Consider the following 16,819-nt stretch of genomic DNA (forward strand, 5'->3'; position numbering starts at 1 on the left):
CACAGGGAACCCAAAGCCAAGGCTTTGTGACAACCTAGAGGGGTGGGATGGGTGGAAGGTGGGAGGGAGGTTCAGGAGGGAGGGGACATATGTATACCTAATATTGATTCATGTTGATATATGACAAAAACCATCATGATATTGTAAAGTAATTATCCTCTAATTAAAAAAGTAAAATATACTTTTTAAAAAACACCACTTACTGTATTTGCACAATACAGGATATCACAATAGTTCTGAAGTTAAGAACAAAAGTCTGGTTTTTTTAGGCCACATGGAATGTGAGATCCTAGTTTCCTAGCCAGGTAAACAGGTAAACTCCCTACACTGGGAGCAGGGAGTCTTAACCACTGGACTGCCAGGGAAGTTACCAAGAATGACAGTCTTAAAATATGGTTTGTTGGTTTGTTTGTTTTAAGTGAGTAACCTGTCAACATGGAACAGCGGTCAATTGGGCCATCACCATCATCATAGAGCACTGAAGAGCATGTCTTATGCTGACAGCATTAGAATATTCTCAGCGCCATGCTGTTGTTCCATCACCCAACACAAAAATGCAGCTGTCTCTGTAGCTAACAATTTCCTCTTGAAGAGATGGGAATTCTTTCAATGACTAAAGATTTTTTATTGAGGTGGCCATTGTCTAAATTAGAGATGGACAAACTACAGTCTGCAGGCCAGCCCACCATACATCCATCCTCATTTATGTACATACTGTCTATAGCTGCTTTACCACATATAACAGCAGAGATGAACAGTTGAAACAGAGATCATTATAGCCCACACAGCCTAAAATATTTCCTATCTGATCCTTTACAGAAAAAAATTTGCCAGTCCCTTGGTATTACTGAAAAAACAAACTCCACAATATAGATTTTTTAAAGTTAACATATCAGGAGAGAATAATATATCCTAAAGTTTTTATATTTATATGATTTAGATATCAATATACCAAATTGAACTATCATATGACCCAACAATCCTACTCCTGGGCATACACCCAGAAAAAAAACATAATTCAAAAAGATACACACACCACAGTGTTCACTTCAGCACTATTTACAACAGCCAGGACATGGAAGCAACCTAAATATCCATCAACAGAGGAATGGATCACGAAGCTATGGTACATATATCAATGGGATATTACTCAGCCATAAAAAGGAAAGAAATTGTGCCATTTGCAGAGACGAGAATGGACCTAGAGACTGTTATACAGGGTGAAGTCAGAAAAACAAACGTCATATATTAACGCACATACATGAAATCTAGAAAAATGGTATAATCTGATTTGTAAAGCAGAAATAGACACACAGAGGTAGAGAACAAACATCATAGGGAAAGGAGGGAGGGTGGGGTGAACTGGGAGATTGGGATTGACATACATCCACTATCATGTAAAAAAAATAGGTAACCGATGAGAACCTTGGAGAAGGAAATGGCAACCTACTCCAGTGTTCTTGCCTGGAGAATTCCCATGGACAGAGGAGCCTGGATTACAGTCTATGGGGCTACAAAGAGTCGGACACAACTGAGCACGCACAAACAAAAGAGAACCTACTGTATAGCACAGAGAACTCCACTCAGTGCTCTGTGCTGATCTAAATGAAGGAAATCTAGAAAACAGGGGGTATATGCACACATACAACTGACTCACTTTGCTGTACAGCAGAAACTGACACAGTGGTGTAAAACAACTCTACTCCAATAAAATATCACTATATCATTAATATTTTCTGATTTAACAAAGAACAGAATAGGGGGAGAAAACTGGTGGTTCAACAAAATTTTCATTACTAAAAGAACTGTAGAAGCAAAAAAAAAAAAAAAAAAGGAATCAAAAGACAAAACAATTTAAGAAGTGCTGTTTGCATTCTTGCCAAGTTCTCTGACTGATGAACCTTCTGCTGTTGGCAGTTTTCTGACGATTTCCTGACTTTCCAGTATGACTGTCCAGTGTCATACTCCACACCTCAGGGTATGTCCTTGTGGCCCATTCCGTTATGGAAGAGATGCTTACTCTCCCAACAGAAAATGCAACCAAGCACTTAGAACAAGTTTTGCCTTATCCTCTGAAAGGAAGGACAAAAGAAAGACTGAACTTGACAATGAAATTTGGGGCATGTACACAAGATCTTAGTGAAAGGAAAACAAGGAACCAGAGCATGTGTTCACTCCTTTGTCAGAGGAATGAGGGGAAGGGAAGAGCAGAGTTCAGAAAGTCTCAGCCCATCTCTCCCCACCAGAATTAAGGGGTCCCACACATGCTCAGGGTAGATATTTAACGGCCAGATCACAGATCACTTGAAACCTACTCACTGGCTTCTTGAAAGGCTGACATAACCAGTTTGTTCATGATTTACAATCTGCAAATCTGGCAAAGAATAGTCTAGATCTTAAGATTTAGCAGAATTTTCAACTTTATCTTTTCACTAAGGTGGTATCAGTCTTTTTCCCTGGGAAGGCAACCCAAAAGGCTAACCTTGGACTGAACAAGCATGATGAATGAGTCCTCACTGTACCTTCAAGATGTGTTCATTGGACATCTTGTCATCAGAGGACACATATAAACGGATGAACACAGAATTGCTATATTGGCCACGAAATGTTGCAAGGGTCTGCAGAAGGCTGAATTTTCTCTCTGACCAAACCCCTTCAGGACCGATATTGGATTCGAGCACAGGCCAGCGGAAAGGTGAGTGCCGCAGGATATGTAATAGTGGCTTGGCATCTGCTTTTTCGATGGCTTCTGAAAGGGAGTAAGTAGGAAGGGAGAGTTAGATTTGCAAACTGAATCACCAAACTAGGAAGTACGTATATCTTCTGAAGAGAAAATTCCAGTAGGGCCCCAACCTAATTTTTTAGGGAGAGGTACAGTGGGTTGTCCATGACCACAGAGATAGAACTACCTATGACCCCCACTTCAATGTGACTGTCTAGGCCTGCTGCTCTTGCCAGGAGAGCTAACGGGGAACCTGCCCGATATTCCCAACAACAGAAGGTGTGCTTACTGTATCGACCGAAGCCAGTAAGCAATGTCAAGCGGAGAACACTCCGCAAGACTAAGGGACAACCCTAACTAAAGGAAACTGCTCAATACAACTAATCACTCCCCAGTAAAAATGAATTATTGCTCCACACACTTTCATTATCTTTTACTGCCCTCTTCCAGGTCACCAAACAACATCCCAAATCCTAAACAAGTTAATACATTTCCCAGAGGCACTAACCTCTTTCTGCAATAGCATTGAGAAGGAGGACCAGGTAGAATGCCCAGTGTCTCTTTTCATTCCAGTCAGACACAAGATGCTCAGACAGGCCTAAGGTCCCCAGAAAACATGCCTGTCAAGCAGATGGAGAAGCAGAAGGGGCCTGGCCTGCCTGGAAATCTGGATTTCTCTAGGCCCCAGGAGGTTCTAAAGAACACAGTAACACTCCCAAGTGCCCTCCCTCACAGGCTCCTTCTCAAACCAAATCTAGCCTCCAGATTCGGCTTTCTGTACCACATGCAGTATGGTTTGCCCTTCTGACCGTACCCATGTCTCATAGACTAACTGATACCCAAAGAGTCTAAGCCATCCATAGGAATAAAATTTTCCTAGTTGATCCATCAAGCTAGCAACAGACCATTAAGACAGGGGTAGTCAAAACCCAGCCTTGGAAAATAGCTCCTTTCTTTAAGCAACATTCTTCATAGAATTCTTAGTAGTTCTCTTTTTCCTTAAACAATATCTTTAAACATTAATAGAGCTCTGGAAAATAAGGGTGGTAAGTTATTTTATTTTCTTTATTACTCACTCTCATTCATGCAAGATGAATAAAGGATTTTGGCTTTCTGTATGGCTTCAGTGTCCCGTCTTCTACTGATTGATTTCTCCAAAAGTGCTAGGAAGGTTAAAAAAGGATTCATTAGTATCCACCCACAGGTGATGCTGAGTTGGAGGTCATTTGATAATCAGAGCCAGCCTCCAGAAAATTAAATGTAAAGACAGACAACCCTAGAAAAGATAAATCTATAAAAGATATGCAGACAGCAGAAATGATTCCAAGTTGCTGGAGATTCAAATAAAAAATATTTAACATTCTCTTCTCCAGAGTTTTCCTACTTCCAACCAAGACTTGACCTTCTACAGGGGTTAATGTTTTCTGCCACCTATACATACACACACACACACACACATACACACACACACAGAATTCATTTTTTCAAGAACCAAAAATAACTGAATTCTATTCCCTGTTTCTGCACCAAGTAATATTCTCAACAGAGGCAATTTCATCAGGGTCAGTTTCTTAAGATTTCTTCACAGTCCAGCCTCTCGGGGAGGTGACCTGGAAGAAATTTCTCATTAGAAGTTTTATTCAATGTTGCCTATACATGCTGTGGCCCTGGTAGATGTTGTTTAGACAGGAAATGGAGAAGCAAGAATGGAAACTGCCCCTACCGAAATTGCCTGAAAACTTGTCCATTTACACATTCAAAGTACTGGCCATTTAAAATGAGGCCATGTATACAAAACGGTTGCCAGCATGGACGCAAGCCCACCTGGAAAATGATTTTCTATTTATAAATTCACTGATGCTATTGTTTGAAGGTAGAAAATGACAGCTGTCACTATTTCTTTAAATAAGGAAATAGGAAAGCTAAAGACTCAATAAAAACTACCCTGCCCACAAAATAAAACCTTGGATGTACTTAAGAATATCAGTTTACCAACAAAAAGCCAAGACAAAGAATTCCCACACAGCACCATGGCATTGCCTACACTGAGCTATGTCAAATTGCAGTTGTCAGAGCATTTGGCATTTATTTCTGAAACAACCTAGCAGCCTCCAAATGATACAACAGATGCTTCTACAGTACTTTGAATAGCTTCAAGATACAATGTACAGAGCTAATCAAATTAATAAATAATAACATATTCCCTACAGCAGAAATCTACTTCTAAACTAGAAGTTCTACATTTCAAAAAATGCAACCTAGAGCTTCTGTCTAGTTTTCTGTAAACATCTATACATCAAATAAGTCCAGATAACTAGACATATTCAAATAAAATAAATTGAGTTCAACGTGGGCATTTTCAATTATTCACAACTTGTTTCTTTCTTGTGTATTATCACAGCAATAAAAGTGGGATAACTAGCCCCAAGGATAAAGGAAGGGGATTTCTTTTTTTAATAAACAAAAATCTCTAAAACTATACCTACATATATTTCTATTCAAATCAGATCATGTGCCTTTCCACCACACTGCGTCCGCAGTCACTGGATTGCTGGGGAGACATATTTGAAAGTAAATAAACCAAATTTCATTTGGAGATGTAATATCATCCTGATGTTATAAACACTCCACAGGCTGCAAACATGAATACCTTGTGGACCAAAAAAGAGCCATGACAGAAAAGAACTCAAAATATTCCATAACAACCTGAGTTATGCACCCAGGGCACTCTGTGTATCACAAGAAGGGGAAAAGAGAACACATATATGTTAAGTAGGGCAATGCCAAACCACTAACCGTGCACAAATATCAATAATTCCTATGTGTCAAAATTCTAGTTTCTGTACCATAATTTGGCCTTTGAAACAAATTCGGCTGCCACAGGTTCCTTGTCCTACCATTCCCTTTTCCTCCCCTTCTCTTCAAACCCAAGCAGGCAGGAGAATGTTGATATGCAGACAGCGTTGGGACAATCAGCTGGCAGCACCCATTTTATGTAACTCTGTATTTCAATTAGTGGTAAGAAGTATAAAATCTAGCCTGGAGAGCCATTAATGAGTAGAAAACAAAGCCTAACAAAGGCAATTATTCGGGGCATTAAAATGTCCTTAAAGAACTGAGGACTCACGGGTCGCCCGTATGCGGGTATTCCTATCACAGTCTGCATTGTTTCCTGGAGGATTTCTTAGCCTCCTGTCACCTCCATCTAGCTATTTCCAACAATGGTACAATAGAAAGGGAAACCTCCAGCTCATAGTGACCTCGAGTGCAACAACCTCTAGACTTGAAGATCAGTTTCAAAGTGCCTATGATGATTAAAATTTGATGTGTGCGTGCACGCACACACATGTCTGCATGTATACAGGATATTTTTTTCTTCTCACTACACTCAGTCAAATAAAATTGGTTTTGTCCCGCAAAAGGCAAAATAACAGACACAGTCAAGGGGGTCGGTTTTCAATCACAAATACATGGGTTCCAGTTGCAGCTTGCTGCTTCTTTCAGCTGAAACTTGAGCAAGTTACTTAATCTCGCCAAGCCTCAGTTTCTTCATCTGTAAATCTGGACAAATAATAGTGCCTATCTCCTGGAGCTGTGGTGACAATCAAACACTATAATGCACAGAAAGTCCCTTCTCAATGCCACAGCACATGGTGAGTGATCAATCAACAGTGGCTTTAACAGGCTTCCAGGCTGAGTTAGCTATACACAGAATTGTAAAGTAATCAAGCTCGTTTCTAGTGCTTCCTCCATAAATATTTTTTCCTCCTTCCTTCTCAGGATATCAGTAGCCAAAGGCCTTCTGCTAACCCAAGACACTGGCACTCCTTGCATACGACTCTTGTACAAACTAGATCTGCCCTACCAACCAAAGCGTTTCCTCTGCTTCCACAGTAGAGGCAATAGAGAGGATGTCTGAAAATACGCTGCCTACATTCCTCATCCTCAACAGCAAGGCCTTTTCTTTCTGTAAACTTTTTCAGTGAAATTATAACATACCTACAGAAATGTGCCCCAATCATAATTTGAAGGATCTTCATGGAGTAAACACCCACATAACCAACATTCTGACCAGAACCCCAGGAGCCCCTTGTACTCCCTTCCAGTCACTATCTCCAATGAAGACAATCAGTATCTTCTTTAATGAAGTGCTTACTCAACTCTATTTCTCACACTTCTATTGGTAATCTATAAACCAGTTCCTTATTGATTTATAGAAGTTATTTATATATTCTACACACACAAGTCCTTTGTTGAGTATTTGTACTGCAGTCTTCTTCCATTCCATAGACTTCATTTTCCTAATGGTATCATGCAACGAGTGGAAATATTAATGCAGTCCAATGTGATTAGTGATCATTTTTTTCCACCTTGGTAAGCATGTTCTGTGTCTTAAGAAATCTCTGCCTACCCTGAGGTCATGAAGATAGTGTCCAATGATTTCCTCTAGAATCTTTACTGGTTCACATTTAGATCTACAGTCCATATGGAAATTGGTTTTGCCCATACCTTTGTAATACAGGCTTGGCCTCACAGGGGATGAATCATGAGATAATTTTCATAAAGAAGGTATTTTTGATCATTGGGCCCCAAATATTATCACAACATAAAACTGGCATTAACAATATCTATTCTCCACTAGATCAAGTGCTCTCTGGGGCAGGAACCTGGGTCACATTCATCTTTGAACACCGGAGCTTAGCAATTGGCATGGCTGGTGTTCAATGTCTGCCAAGTCGAATTCCTCTCAAGGAAAGTCTGAGAGTTTTTTGTGCAAATGAAATGTGAGAAACTGGACTTCTCTTATTATTTCTTTTTATAATCAGCAATGTCCTGATTATACTAACATCCATAATCTCCTTTTCTCACATTCCAGTCCCTATATTACACAATGAGATCCAAGATTTCATCTGTTTTTTGTGAATACTGTTTTTTTTTTTAAGTATTTATTTATGGCTGTGCTGGGCTTTCTCTAGCTGCAGTGAGCGGGGGCTACTCTCTTCTTGTGGAGCATGGGCTCTGGAGCACGCAGGCTTCAGCAGCTGTGGCACACAGGCTTGGTTACCCCACCACAGCCTGTGTAATCTTCCCTGACCAGGGATCTAACCTGTGTCCCTTGCATTGGCAGGTGGGCAAATACCAGTTTTTAAGGTACCCAAGTCTTTTTTTCACCAATGGTCGTGGGTTAACCATGCACTTCCACTTTCCTTCTCTTCTATGAGAGAGTGGGGAAGAGGACACACAGCATCCCATCTCCTTTAAGCACAGAAGGCAGATATGACTCTCAATTCTACTCATTCAGTCTACTTCTGCTCAGACAGGGCATTTACTGAGAGCTCTGGAATAAGACAGCATTCCAAAGGAACAGTGATACTCCTGAGGACTTGGCAGTCCCCTGCTAAGTCGGGAGCTCAGGATAATCACGTTCAGCTCAGGCCAATCATTTGGAGTTTCTGCAATATTTAAGACTTTCCCAAATAAGACTGTTTTCAAAAACTCCACATGCACAAAGTTTTAGGCCTGTGAGCAAATACCTACCAAGAACTCTGGTGTTAAGCTGATGCCACTTAAAGAAGATGGCTCTCAGAGCACAGGGATTCTTCACTTGATTTTAGCCAAAAGGCCGAGAAGTAATGAGCACAGAGATTCTTTCAAAACGCGCTCCTCTGTGTTCTTTCTCAGACCCTGTAATCATTCTGTGTGCCAGTTCTAAAGGGGACTCTCTGGCTATTTGCTAAGAGTTCGCTGAAGCTGTTTGCCTGATTTGCTTAATAGAAGCAGCAACTGCATTCTAAAACCTTGTCAAATTGCATTCTCAATTTCATACAGATAAGTATTTCCCTCAGAAATCAGGGGAAGTGTCCTCTTAGTTCTAGTGAGAAAAACTACATGAAAACTCAAAGCTTTAGAAAACTAGATCTACATTTTAAGGGAAAATGTGCCCTTCCACACCTACATAATGAACAGAATATTCTCTAGACACATCTATTTTTTTAAACCTATCATATGATGGTCTGGTTTCTCCTTTGGTGGTACTTAAAAACCACCTTTGGCTGGTCCATGGTTGAATGTCACCTCTAATCTTACTATTTTTAGTCTCTGTTGATTTTCCAGGCTACAGACTTCAATTTGGTTTCCAGGCTCCTCAGTTTATTTACCGTACTGAAAAATTTCATTTTTCTAACTCACACTTCATGGGTATTAAATTCTTATGCAGTTAGACGTGGAGACTAAATCAGCTTGCAAAGCCTGTTGTTATTCTCATTAAAAAAAATAAAATCCAAGTTAACTAAGTCATGGTCTGTGGATCCCATAACCCTCATGTTTTCACACGAATTGTGTGACACTTGACTTTGCAGTTCCTCAGCCCCATAGCCGGTCAAGCATGGGATTAACTGAGTCTGTTTGACATACTGAAAAGACAATAAGAGCTGATATTTCTCATTCTTCTGGAAAACTCCCACCCAAATATAGGGAGAGAAGCTGTCAGAAGGCTTTCCTCTGTTCATTTTTTATGATCGTCTCATAAATGATAATTGTTGGTTGGCACTAGCTTAAGAAAAAGGGACAGAGATTATTTTAGGGGCATTAAAAACCTCTAACTCATCAATCTAAATCATGGGTTACCAAATAATATAAAAATATCCCCATTTTAGCATCAAGGACCTCTTTGACCCAGAATGAAATTAATTTTATACAACTGCCAGATACTACAAAAGTCTAACAGAAGGTAACTCTTTTATTATGTTCACTTGTAAGTGAATTTTTAAGGATTTCGCTTATCAGGGTCACACTTCAAAATAATTTAAATTAAATTTTAAAATCACTCCTTGATGGCATAGCATTACAATGACTCTGCCAGCATGATATTTTAACTCATAAAAATAGCTTTCCTATTTAGATAATTTGTACCTTAGCAGATAACTCAATGTAAGACCTGTGCTGAACTTAAAGAGTCATTAAAATTCATCTTCAGTTTTTTCCTATAGGACAAATATTAATTACACTTTTCCTGCCTATTTCTATCATCTTAACATTACAAGGAAAAGGCCACGTATGGTTACATACCCCCCACAGTGGTCCTTCCTGAGCAGTCCTGAGACATTCAAGGACCCTGGTGACAGCGTTCATTCATTAAGCACCTGCTCTGTGCCAGGTGTATTGTCTATGACCTCAATTAATCCCCCACCAACCCTAAACAGCACGTATCATTAACCCTAGCCTACAGGCAAGAAAACTGTAATAACTTGTCCAAAAAAACTCAGCTAGTAAAGTTAGAGCTTGGATTTGGACCCAGGTCCTTGACTTTTGCTCATTTGAGCAGCAGGTGCCCAGCAAAATTCTGCAAGTTTCTTTCCTATATAAGAACAAGGCCCCCAGGCGGCTAAACCAGAGGCAGTCCTCATGAACTTTCTTGACAGAGCTCTTCATCACATTAATAACTGAAAGAAATGCCTTCCCAGGTTATACTGAGACTGGTTTTTGCAGCAGTGGAGTGTGTCTGTACTGAGCCACCGAGACCAGGGACACATACTCCTGAGGCTCCTAGTCAGAGGTAGGAGGCCTGGTGAGGTTTGATTAAAACAAAATTAGCTGGTCCCTAAAGCTTAACTTCACATTATGTCCTAGTACAAACCAGTGGTTTCCAAACTTGCGCATGCATCAGTATCATAAGGGCTTCTTTTTGTTTTTATTGGAGTATAGTTGATTTACAATATTATGTTAGTTTATGGTCTATAGCAAAGTGATACAGGTATACAGATATATATATATTCTCTTTCATATTATTTTTCATTATGTTTTATTATAGTACATTGAATATACTTCCTTGTGTTATACAGTTGCACCTAGTTGTTAATCTATTTTATACATAGTAGTTTGTATCTGCTAATCCTAACCTCCTAATTTATCCCTCCCCCACCTCTGATTTATGTCAGAGCATCATTGGCCTATTTTCTTTTCTAGGAGTTCCATGGTATCATGTCTTATATTTCAGTTTTTAAACCATTTTGAATTTGTTTTGTGTATGGTGAGAGGTTGTGTTCTTACTTTATTCGTATACATGTGTCTGTCCAGCTTTCCCAACACCACTTGCAAAAGAGACTATCTTCTATCCATTGTACATTCTTGCCTCCTTTCTCAAAGACTGAGTGTAAATGCATAGGTTTATTTCGGGGCTCTCTAGTTTGTCCCATTGATCCACATATCTGTGTTTGTGTCAATACCACGCTGTTTTGATTACCATTACTTTGTAGTATTATTTGAAGTCTGGGAAAGTTATGCCTCCAGCTTTCTTCTTTTCCCTCAGGATTGCTTTGGCAAATCTGGGTTTTTTATGGTTCCATATATATTTTAAGATTATCTGTTCTAGTTATATGAAAAATGCCATGGGTAATGTGATAGGTAATTTTCACTCATTTCCCATGCTGGTAAGGTTATGCTCAAAATCCTTCAAGTTAGGCTTCGGCAACACTTGAATCGAGAACTTTCAGATGTAGAAGCTGAATTTGGAAAAGGCAGAAGAACAAGATATCAAATTGCCAACACTTGTTGGATCATTGAGGAAGCAAGAGAATTCCAGAAAAACATCTACTTCTGTTTCACTGACTATATGAAAGCCTTTGACTGTGTGGATCACAACAAACTATGGAAAGTTCTTAAAGAGATGTGAATACCAGACCACCTTACCTACTTTCTGAGAAACCTATATGTAGGTCAAGAAGCAACAGTCAGAACCGGTCATGGAACAACAGACTGGTTCCAAATTGGGAAAGGAGTATATCAAGGCTGTATATTGTCACCCTGCTTATTTAACTTATATGCAGAGTACATCATGCAAAATGCCAAGCTGGATGAGTTACAAGCTGGAATCAAGATTGCCAGGAGAAATATCAACAACCTCAAATATACAGATGATACCACTCTAATGGCAGAAAGTGAAGAGGAACTAAAGAGCCTCTTGATGAGGGTGAAAGAGGAGAGTGAAAAACCTGGCTTAAAACTCAACATTCAAAAAGCTAAGATCATGGCATCTGGTCCCATCACTTTATGGCAAATAGAAGGGGAAAAAGTGGAAGCAGTGACAAATTCTATTTTAGGGGGCTCCAAAATCACTGCAGATGGTGACTGCAGCCATGAAATTAAAAGACACTTGCTTCTCCAGAAGGAAAACTATGACAAACCTAGTGAAAGTGAAGTCATTCAATCGTGTCCGACTCTTTGTGACCCCATGGACTGTAGCCTACCAGGCTCCATGGGATTCTCCAGGCAAGAGTACTGGAGTGGGTTGCCATTTCCTCCTCCAGGGGATTTTCCTGACCCAGGGATCGAACCCTGGTCTCCTGCATTCCAGGCAGACACTTTAACCTCTGAGCCACCAGGGAAAACCTAGACAGCATGTTAAAAAGCAAAGATGGACACAAAGGTCCATCTAGTCAAAGGTATGGCTTTTCCAGTAGGCATGTATGGATATGACAGTTGGATCATAAAGAGGGCTGAACACTGAAGAATTGATACTTTCAAACTGTGGTGCTGGAGAAGACTCTTGAGAGTCCCTTGGATAGCAAGGAGACCAAAGCAGCTATTCCTAAAGGAAATCAACCCTGAATATTCATTGGAAAGACTGATGCTAAAGCTGAAACTCCAATACTTTGGCCACATGATGTGAACAGCTGACTCAATGGAAAAGACCCTGATGCTGGGAAAGATTGAAAGCAAAAGAAGAATGGGGCAACACAGCAGATCAGATAGTTGGATGGCATCATTAACTCAATGAACATGAACCTGGGCAAACTGTGGGAGATAGTGAGGGACAGGGAGGCCTGGAGTGCTGCTATCCATGGGGTTGCAAAGAGTTGGACAAAACTTAGCAACAGAACAACAATTTGATAGGGATCAACATTAAATGTGTAGATTGCTTTGGGTAGTATGGCCATTTTAATAATATTATTTCTTTCAATCCAAGAGCATGGGATATATTTCCATTTCTTTGAATACTTTTTAATTTTCTTTATCCATGTTTTATAGTTCTTAGAATAAGTCTTTCACCTCCCTGATCAGGTTTATTCCTATTTTATTTTTTGATGTGATTTTTAAAGGGATTTTTTTAACTTTCACTTTCTGATATTTCATTGTTAATATAAAAAATATAACAGATTTCTGTATGTCAATTTTTTATCCTTCTCCCTTGCTGAATTCATCTATCAGTTTTAGCTGTTTTTGTGTGGAGTCTGTAGAGTTTTCTACATATAACATCATGTCATCTGCATATAATGACAATTTTACCTCTTCCAATTTGCGTGCCTTTTATTCCTTTTCTTCTCTGATTGCTGTGGCTAGGACTTCCAATACTATGTTGAATAGAAGTGGTGAGAGTGAGCATCCTTGTCTTATTCCATATTTTAGCAAGAAGGCTTTCAGCTTTTCACCATTCAGTAGTATACTGGCTGTGGGTCTGTCAAAGTGAAGTGAAAGTGAAGTCGCTCAGTCGTGTCCGACTCTTTGCGACCCCATGGACTGTAGCCTACTGTGCTCCTCCGTCCATGGGATTTTCCAGGCAAGAGTACTAGAGTGGGGTGCCATTGCCTTCTCCAGAGGGGCTTGTTAATACAGAGTGTTGGGTCCTTTTGCCAGAGTGTCTGATTCAATAGGTCTGGGGTGGGGCCCAGGAATTTTCATTTCAAACAAATTCCTAGGTAATGCTGATGCTGAGGCAGAGGAACATACTTTGAGAACCACTACTTTCAACAAATAGCACTCACCATCCCTCCTCTCCATCTCTAACTTTACTAAAGTAGAGCTGACAGTTGTTAGTAGTCCTTCTGGATGCCTGTGACCCCAGGACATCACCAGTCCAGATTCCCTCCTCCCCCATTCCCTACCTCAGCCAAAGTCAGATCAGGACCTTTATCCTTTCTTTGCTGATTTCCTTACTCTGCAGCTCCATTTTAATTTAACGTGAACATTCTGCAAGGAGAGCTTTACTTTTTTTGTCCTGGAAACACTCTCCTTGCATTGGTCTGTTAAGGTCTAAGTTAGTCCTCAGTTCTACAATATCCAGCAATGAAAAGTCCCTTTCTTAAAGATGAAATGCCATATGGGTTTGAGGTGAGAGTCAATTCACTGGTTTAAGAGGGGAAAAAAAAGCAGCACTATGCCAGTTAAGACTTCCAAAATGAAAAAGACAACACAGGACAGCTATTTTCAACTCCTGCTTATACCACACCCTACGGAGAGGAAGAGTGGGATAAATACTGCATCCCTGAAATCCTAAAAAATCTGAGCTCCAGACTTCACGAGTTCTCTCTCATCTATGACAGCAGCATCAAAACACTGTAAACATAGGTTTAAAAAGCCACTTCCCAACTAACCCCTGTTTTCACTCCCACCTTCTATGAGGAGGTGAGAGCAGCGGAGGTCCTATTCTTGGCTATTCAAACCATAGTGTGTGGTCGAGGGAGCTGTCCCTCTAAAATTGGGTTTCTGACAGTGAAGGATCCGGAGCCGGGCTTTCTTTCCTTTCTCTACCCAGAATCCTCTCCTGTAAAACAAAGGAAGCAATAGCATCCTTGGCACAAGCAGAGGACCCAAAAGGGCTGGTCGGACCAGAGTTAACTTCCACACCCACTGGCTGTGGCTACAGCTCCCCTAGCTGATTCTTCCAGGTGCCTGGAAATGTTTCCCAAAAAAGGGGTGGGGAGATACAGAGAGAAGACAGTGACCCTTCACTTAGAGAGAAGAAGATACCTAATAATGCTTGAGGTTTTCTGTAACAAGGAAGACAAACTCTGCCTTAATCTGGATCCCAAGCTAGAAAACAAAACAGCACGCTGGGGCCTTCTGAACTGATCTCCATACATCAACCCTTTCCTCCGAGCCATGCAGCCAGGATGCTCTGGCAAAACTCATCGCGCATCAGCACACCCTGACATGACATTTACAAATGGCTTCCCACTGCCCGAGGATAGAAGCTAAAACCTTTAAATGTCCTACAAGGCCTACATGCTGTGGTCCCTCCTCTCTTCAGTTTTGTCTTATGTCCCTTTTCCCTTCCAACTCTGAGCTCCAATCACACCAAGCTTCTTGAGTTTCCTCAAAGGCACCAGCTGGACAGAGCCTCTGCTCATGCAGCTCTTTCCGCTTGGGTTAAAACTGGAGACATTTGAAATGTTAGACCCGTAATCTGTGGGGGACAAATTATATGGCTGGATTGGTTTGGGCAAGTCACATAATTTTCTTGACCTTCGCTTCCTCGGATGTAGGGCAAAGACAGAAATAAACAATGATGGCAACATCACAGAATTAGAATGAGGACCATAGAGAAAACAAATGATTTGCTGAAGGAATAAAATTAGTAACAAGAAAAGTTCGGGCCTTGGGGAAGTGAACTGATGAATGCAGAATAGATACCAGGTAGGAGAAACAGTTCAATTTGAAACTCAGTTGAAAAGGTCACTATGAGAAGGCTCTGGTTAGTGACACAGCCAAACTCATATGTACTAGCACATATGTGAGTGTGTGTATCTCTCTCATAAATGTAAATTCCCATACTCATCTTAATTGTTGCTGAAAATAAAATTCTCCTCTCATTTTATAAACTAAAAAGGCCCAGGCATGTTTTTAAAAGTATCTCTCACTGTGCAAATATCAATACCAATGAGGCTTTCCAAAAAAACATATCTTATTTGTGACAAGTTATTATCCAACCAGTCTCTAATTAATTTTCCTGTTATGGGTAGTGCCTTTTTACATGGAATGTTCTCTTGACACTTTAAAGCAAATAGTCTGTCATTACTAATTCATTAAGTATTCACACAGATGCTATTAATCACAATGAACTAATGTGGTATTAATGGGTAGGTTATTAATCTGCAATTACATGCAGATTTCCTAATAAACTCAAGCTGCCCAAGTTTTTCGAGGAGAAAAGCAAAGGAAAACAAAATGAGCAAATCCTTCATAAAACAAATTAAGGGGAAGAAATATCTCTCCCTGTACCATAAGAGAGGACATACAAAATTCGTTTTCTTTTCATCCTAAGAAATCTTTGTTCTTACTCAATACAATGACATTTGCAATAAAGAGGCTTTCATCAAAATAATAATATAAATGAAGGAAAAATAAAACACCCATGCACCCTGGAGAGGTACTGAATTTCTTTAATGCCATAATGTGTTCTTAGATGTAGCAAAGCCGGACTGCTCAACATGTGGTCCCTGAAACAGCAATGTGGGCATCACCTGAGAACTTGCCAGAAATGCATACTCTCAGGGCCCTTCTCAGATTTACTGAAACAGAATCTGCATTTTAACAAGATTCCCACAGGATCCACATACACATTCAAGGTTGAGAAGATTGGTATCGAAGTAGAGCTTTGTAGCTGCAAACTGGAGAAGAAGGAAGTGGGGGAGTTTTGCTTATACATCTTTGTTCATTAAAGACTAGGTGTGCTGAGAAGGAAACAGCAGGCAAATCTTGCTGAAACCGTTCAAACGTACATAAACAAGGTGGATATGACAAGCAGCTGGGAAATCTTGATTATTAGAAAAACAATTTACACACCATATTTCATGAAAGCTAAGAAGCACATTTTTTTTTAACATTTGAACATTTCTGAAATTGGAATCCATCTTAAAACTGTCAGCCAGACACAGTCACGAAGTAGATGCCATTGCCTGCCCGTCTATGACCTTGATCTAGCAGTTCTTATCATCAACACCTCAAATGAGTTGGTTGGTTGCCTGACTAGGAAATTGTCACTTAACGCATCTTCAGAAAGATTTCACTGGAGTTTGGCTATGAAAGTAAAATTTACTGTGTATCCAAAAAGACAGCCTTGGAGGAAAATCCCTGAGATGATTGAGAGCACATTTTAAAGAAATGCTGAATCACTGCTGTTATTGATGGAAAAAGGACAATGTTTTGTGAGAATATAAAACTACTGATGGTTTGAAATCAAAAAGACCATGAAGAAGTTTTAGGAATAACTTACCCCATCTCTTTTGCTTGCATTTTCCTTTTTAATTAATGTAAAAGACAACTATGTGATAAAAATTAATGTCTAAGCCTAAAAGAACTTTTGATGAACATAAAATAAAA

General features: G+C 39.9%; 1 protein-coding gene across 1 annotated transcript in view; it reads right to left on the bottom strand.

Moving 5' to 3' along the window:
* LOC108634306 (phosphate-regulating neutral endopeptidase-like) overlaps nucleotides 1-16,819 on the bottom strand; it is a 58,438-nt gene that overhangs the window by 15,701 nt on the left and 25,918 nt on the right. The window contains exons 4-5 of the mRNA XM_018043703.1: nucleotides 3,799-3,885; nucleotides 2,523-2,749 (exon numbers count right to left, since the gene is read on the bottom strand). Of these exons, the coding sequence (XP_017899192.1) occupies nucleotides 2,523-2,749; nucleotides 3,799-3,885 (314 nt within the window). The remainder of the gene's footprint in view (nucleotides 1-2,522; nucleotides 2,750-3,798; nucleotides 3,886-16,819) is intronic.

The sequence above is a fragment of the Capra hircus genome, assembly GCF_001704415.2.
Source record: "Capra hircus breed San Clemente chromosome X unlocalized genomic scaffold, ASM170441v1, whole genome shotgun sequence".
Lineage (NCBI taxonomy): Eukaryota > Metazoa > Chordata > Mammalia > Artiodactyla > Bovidae > Capra > Capra hircus.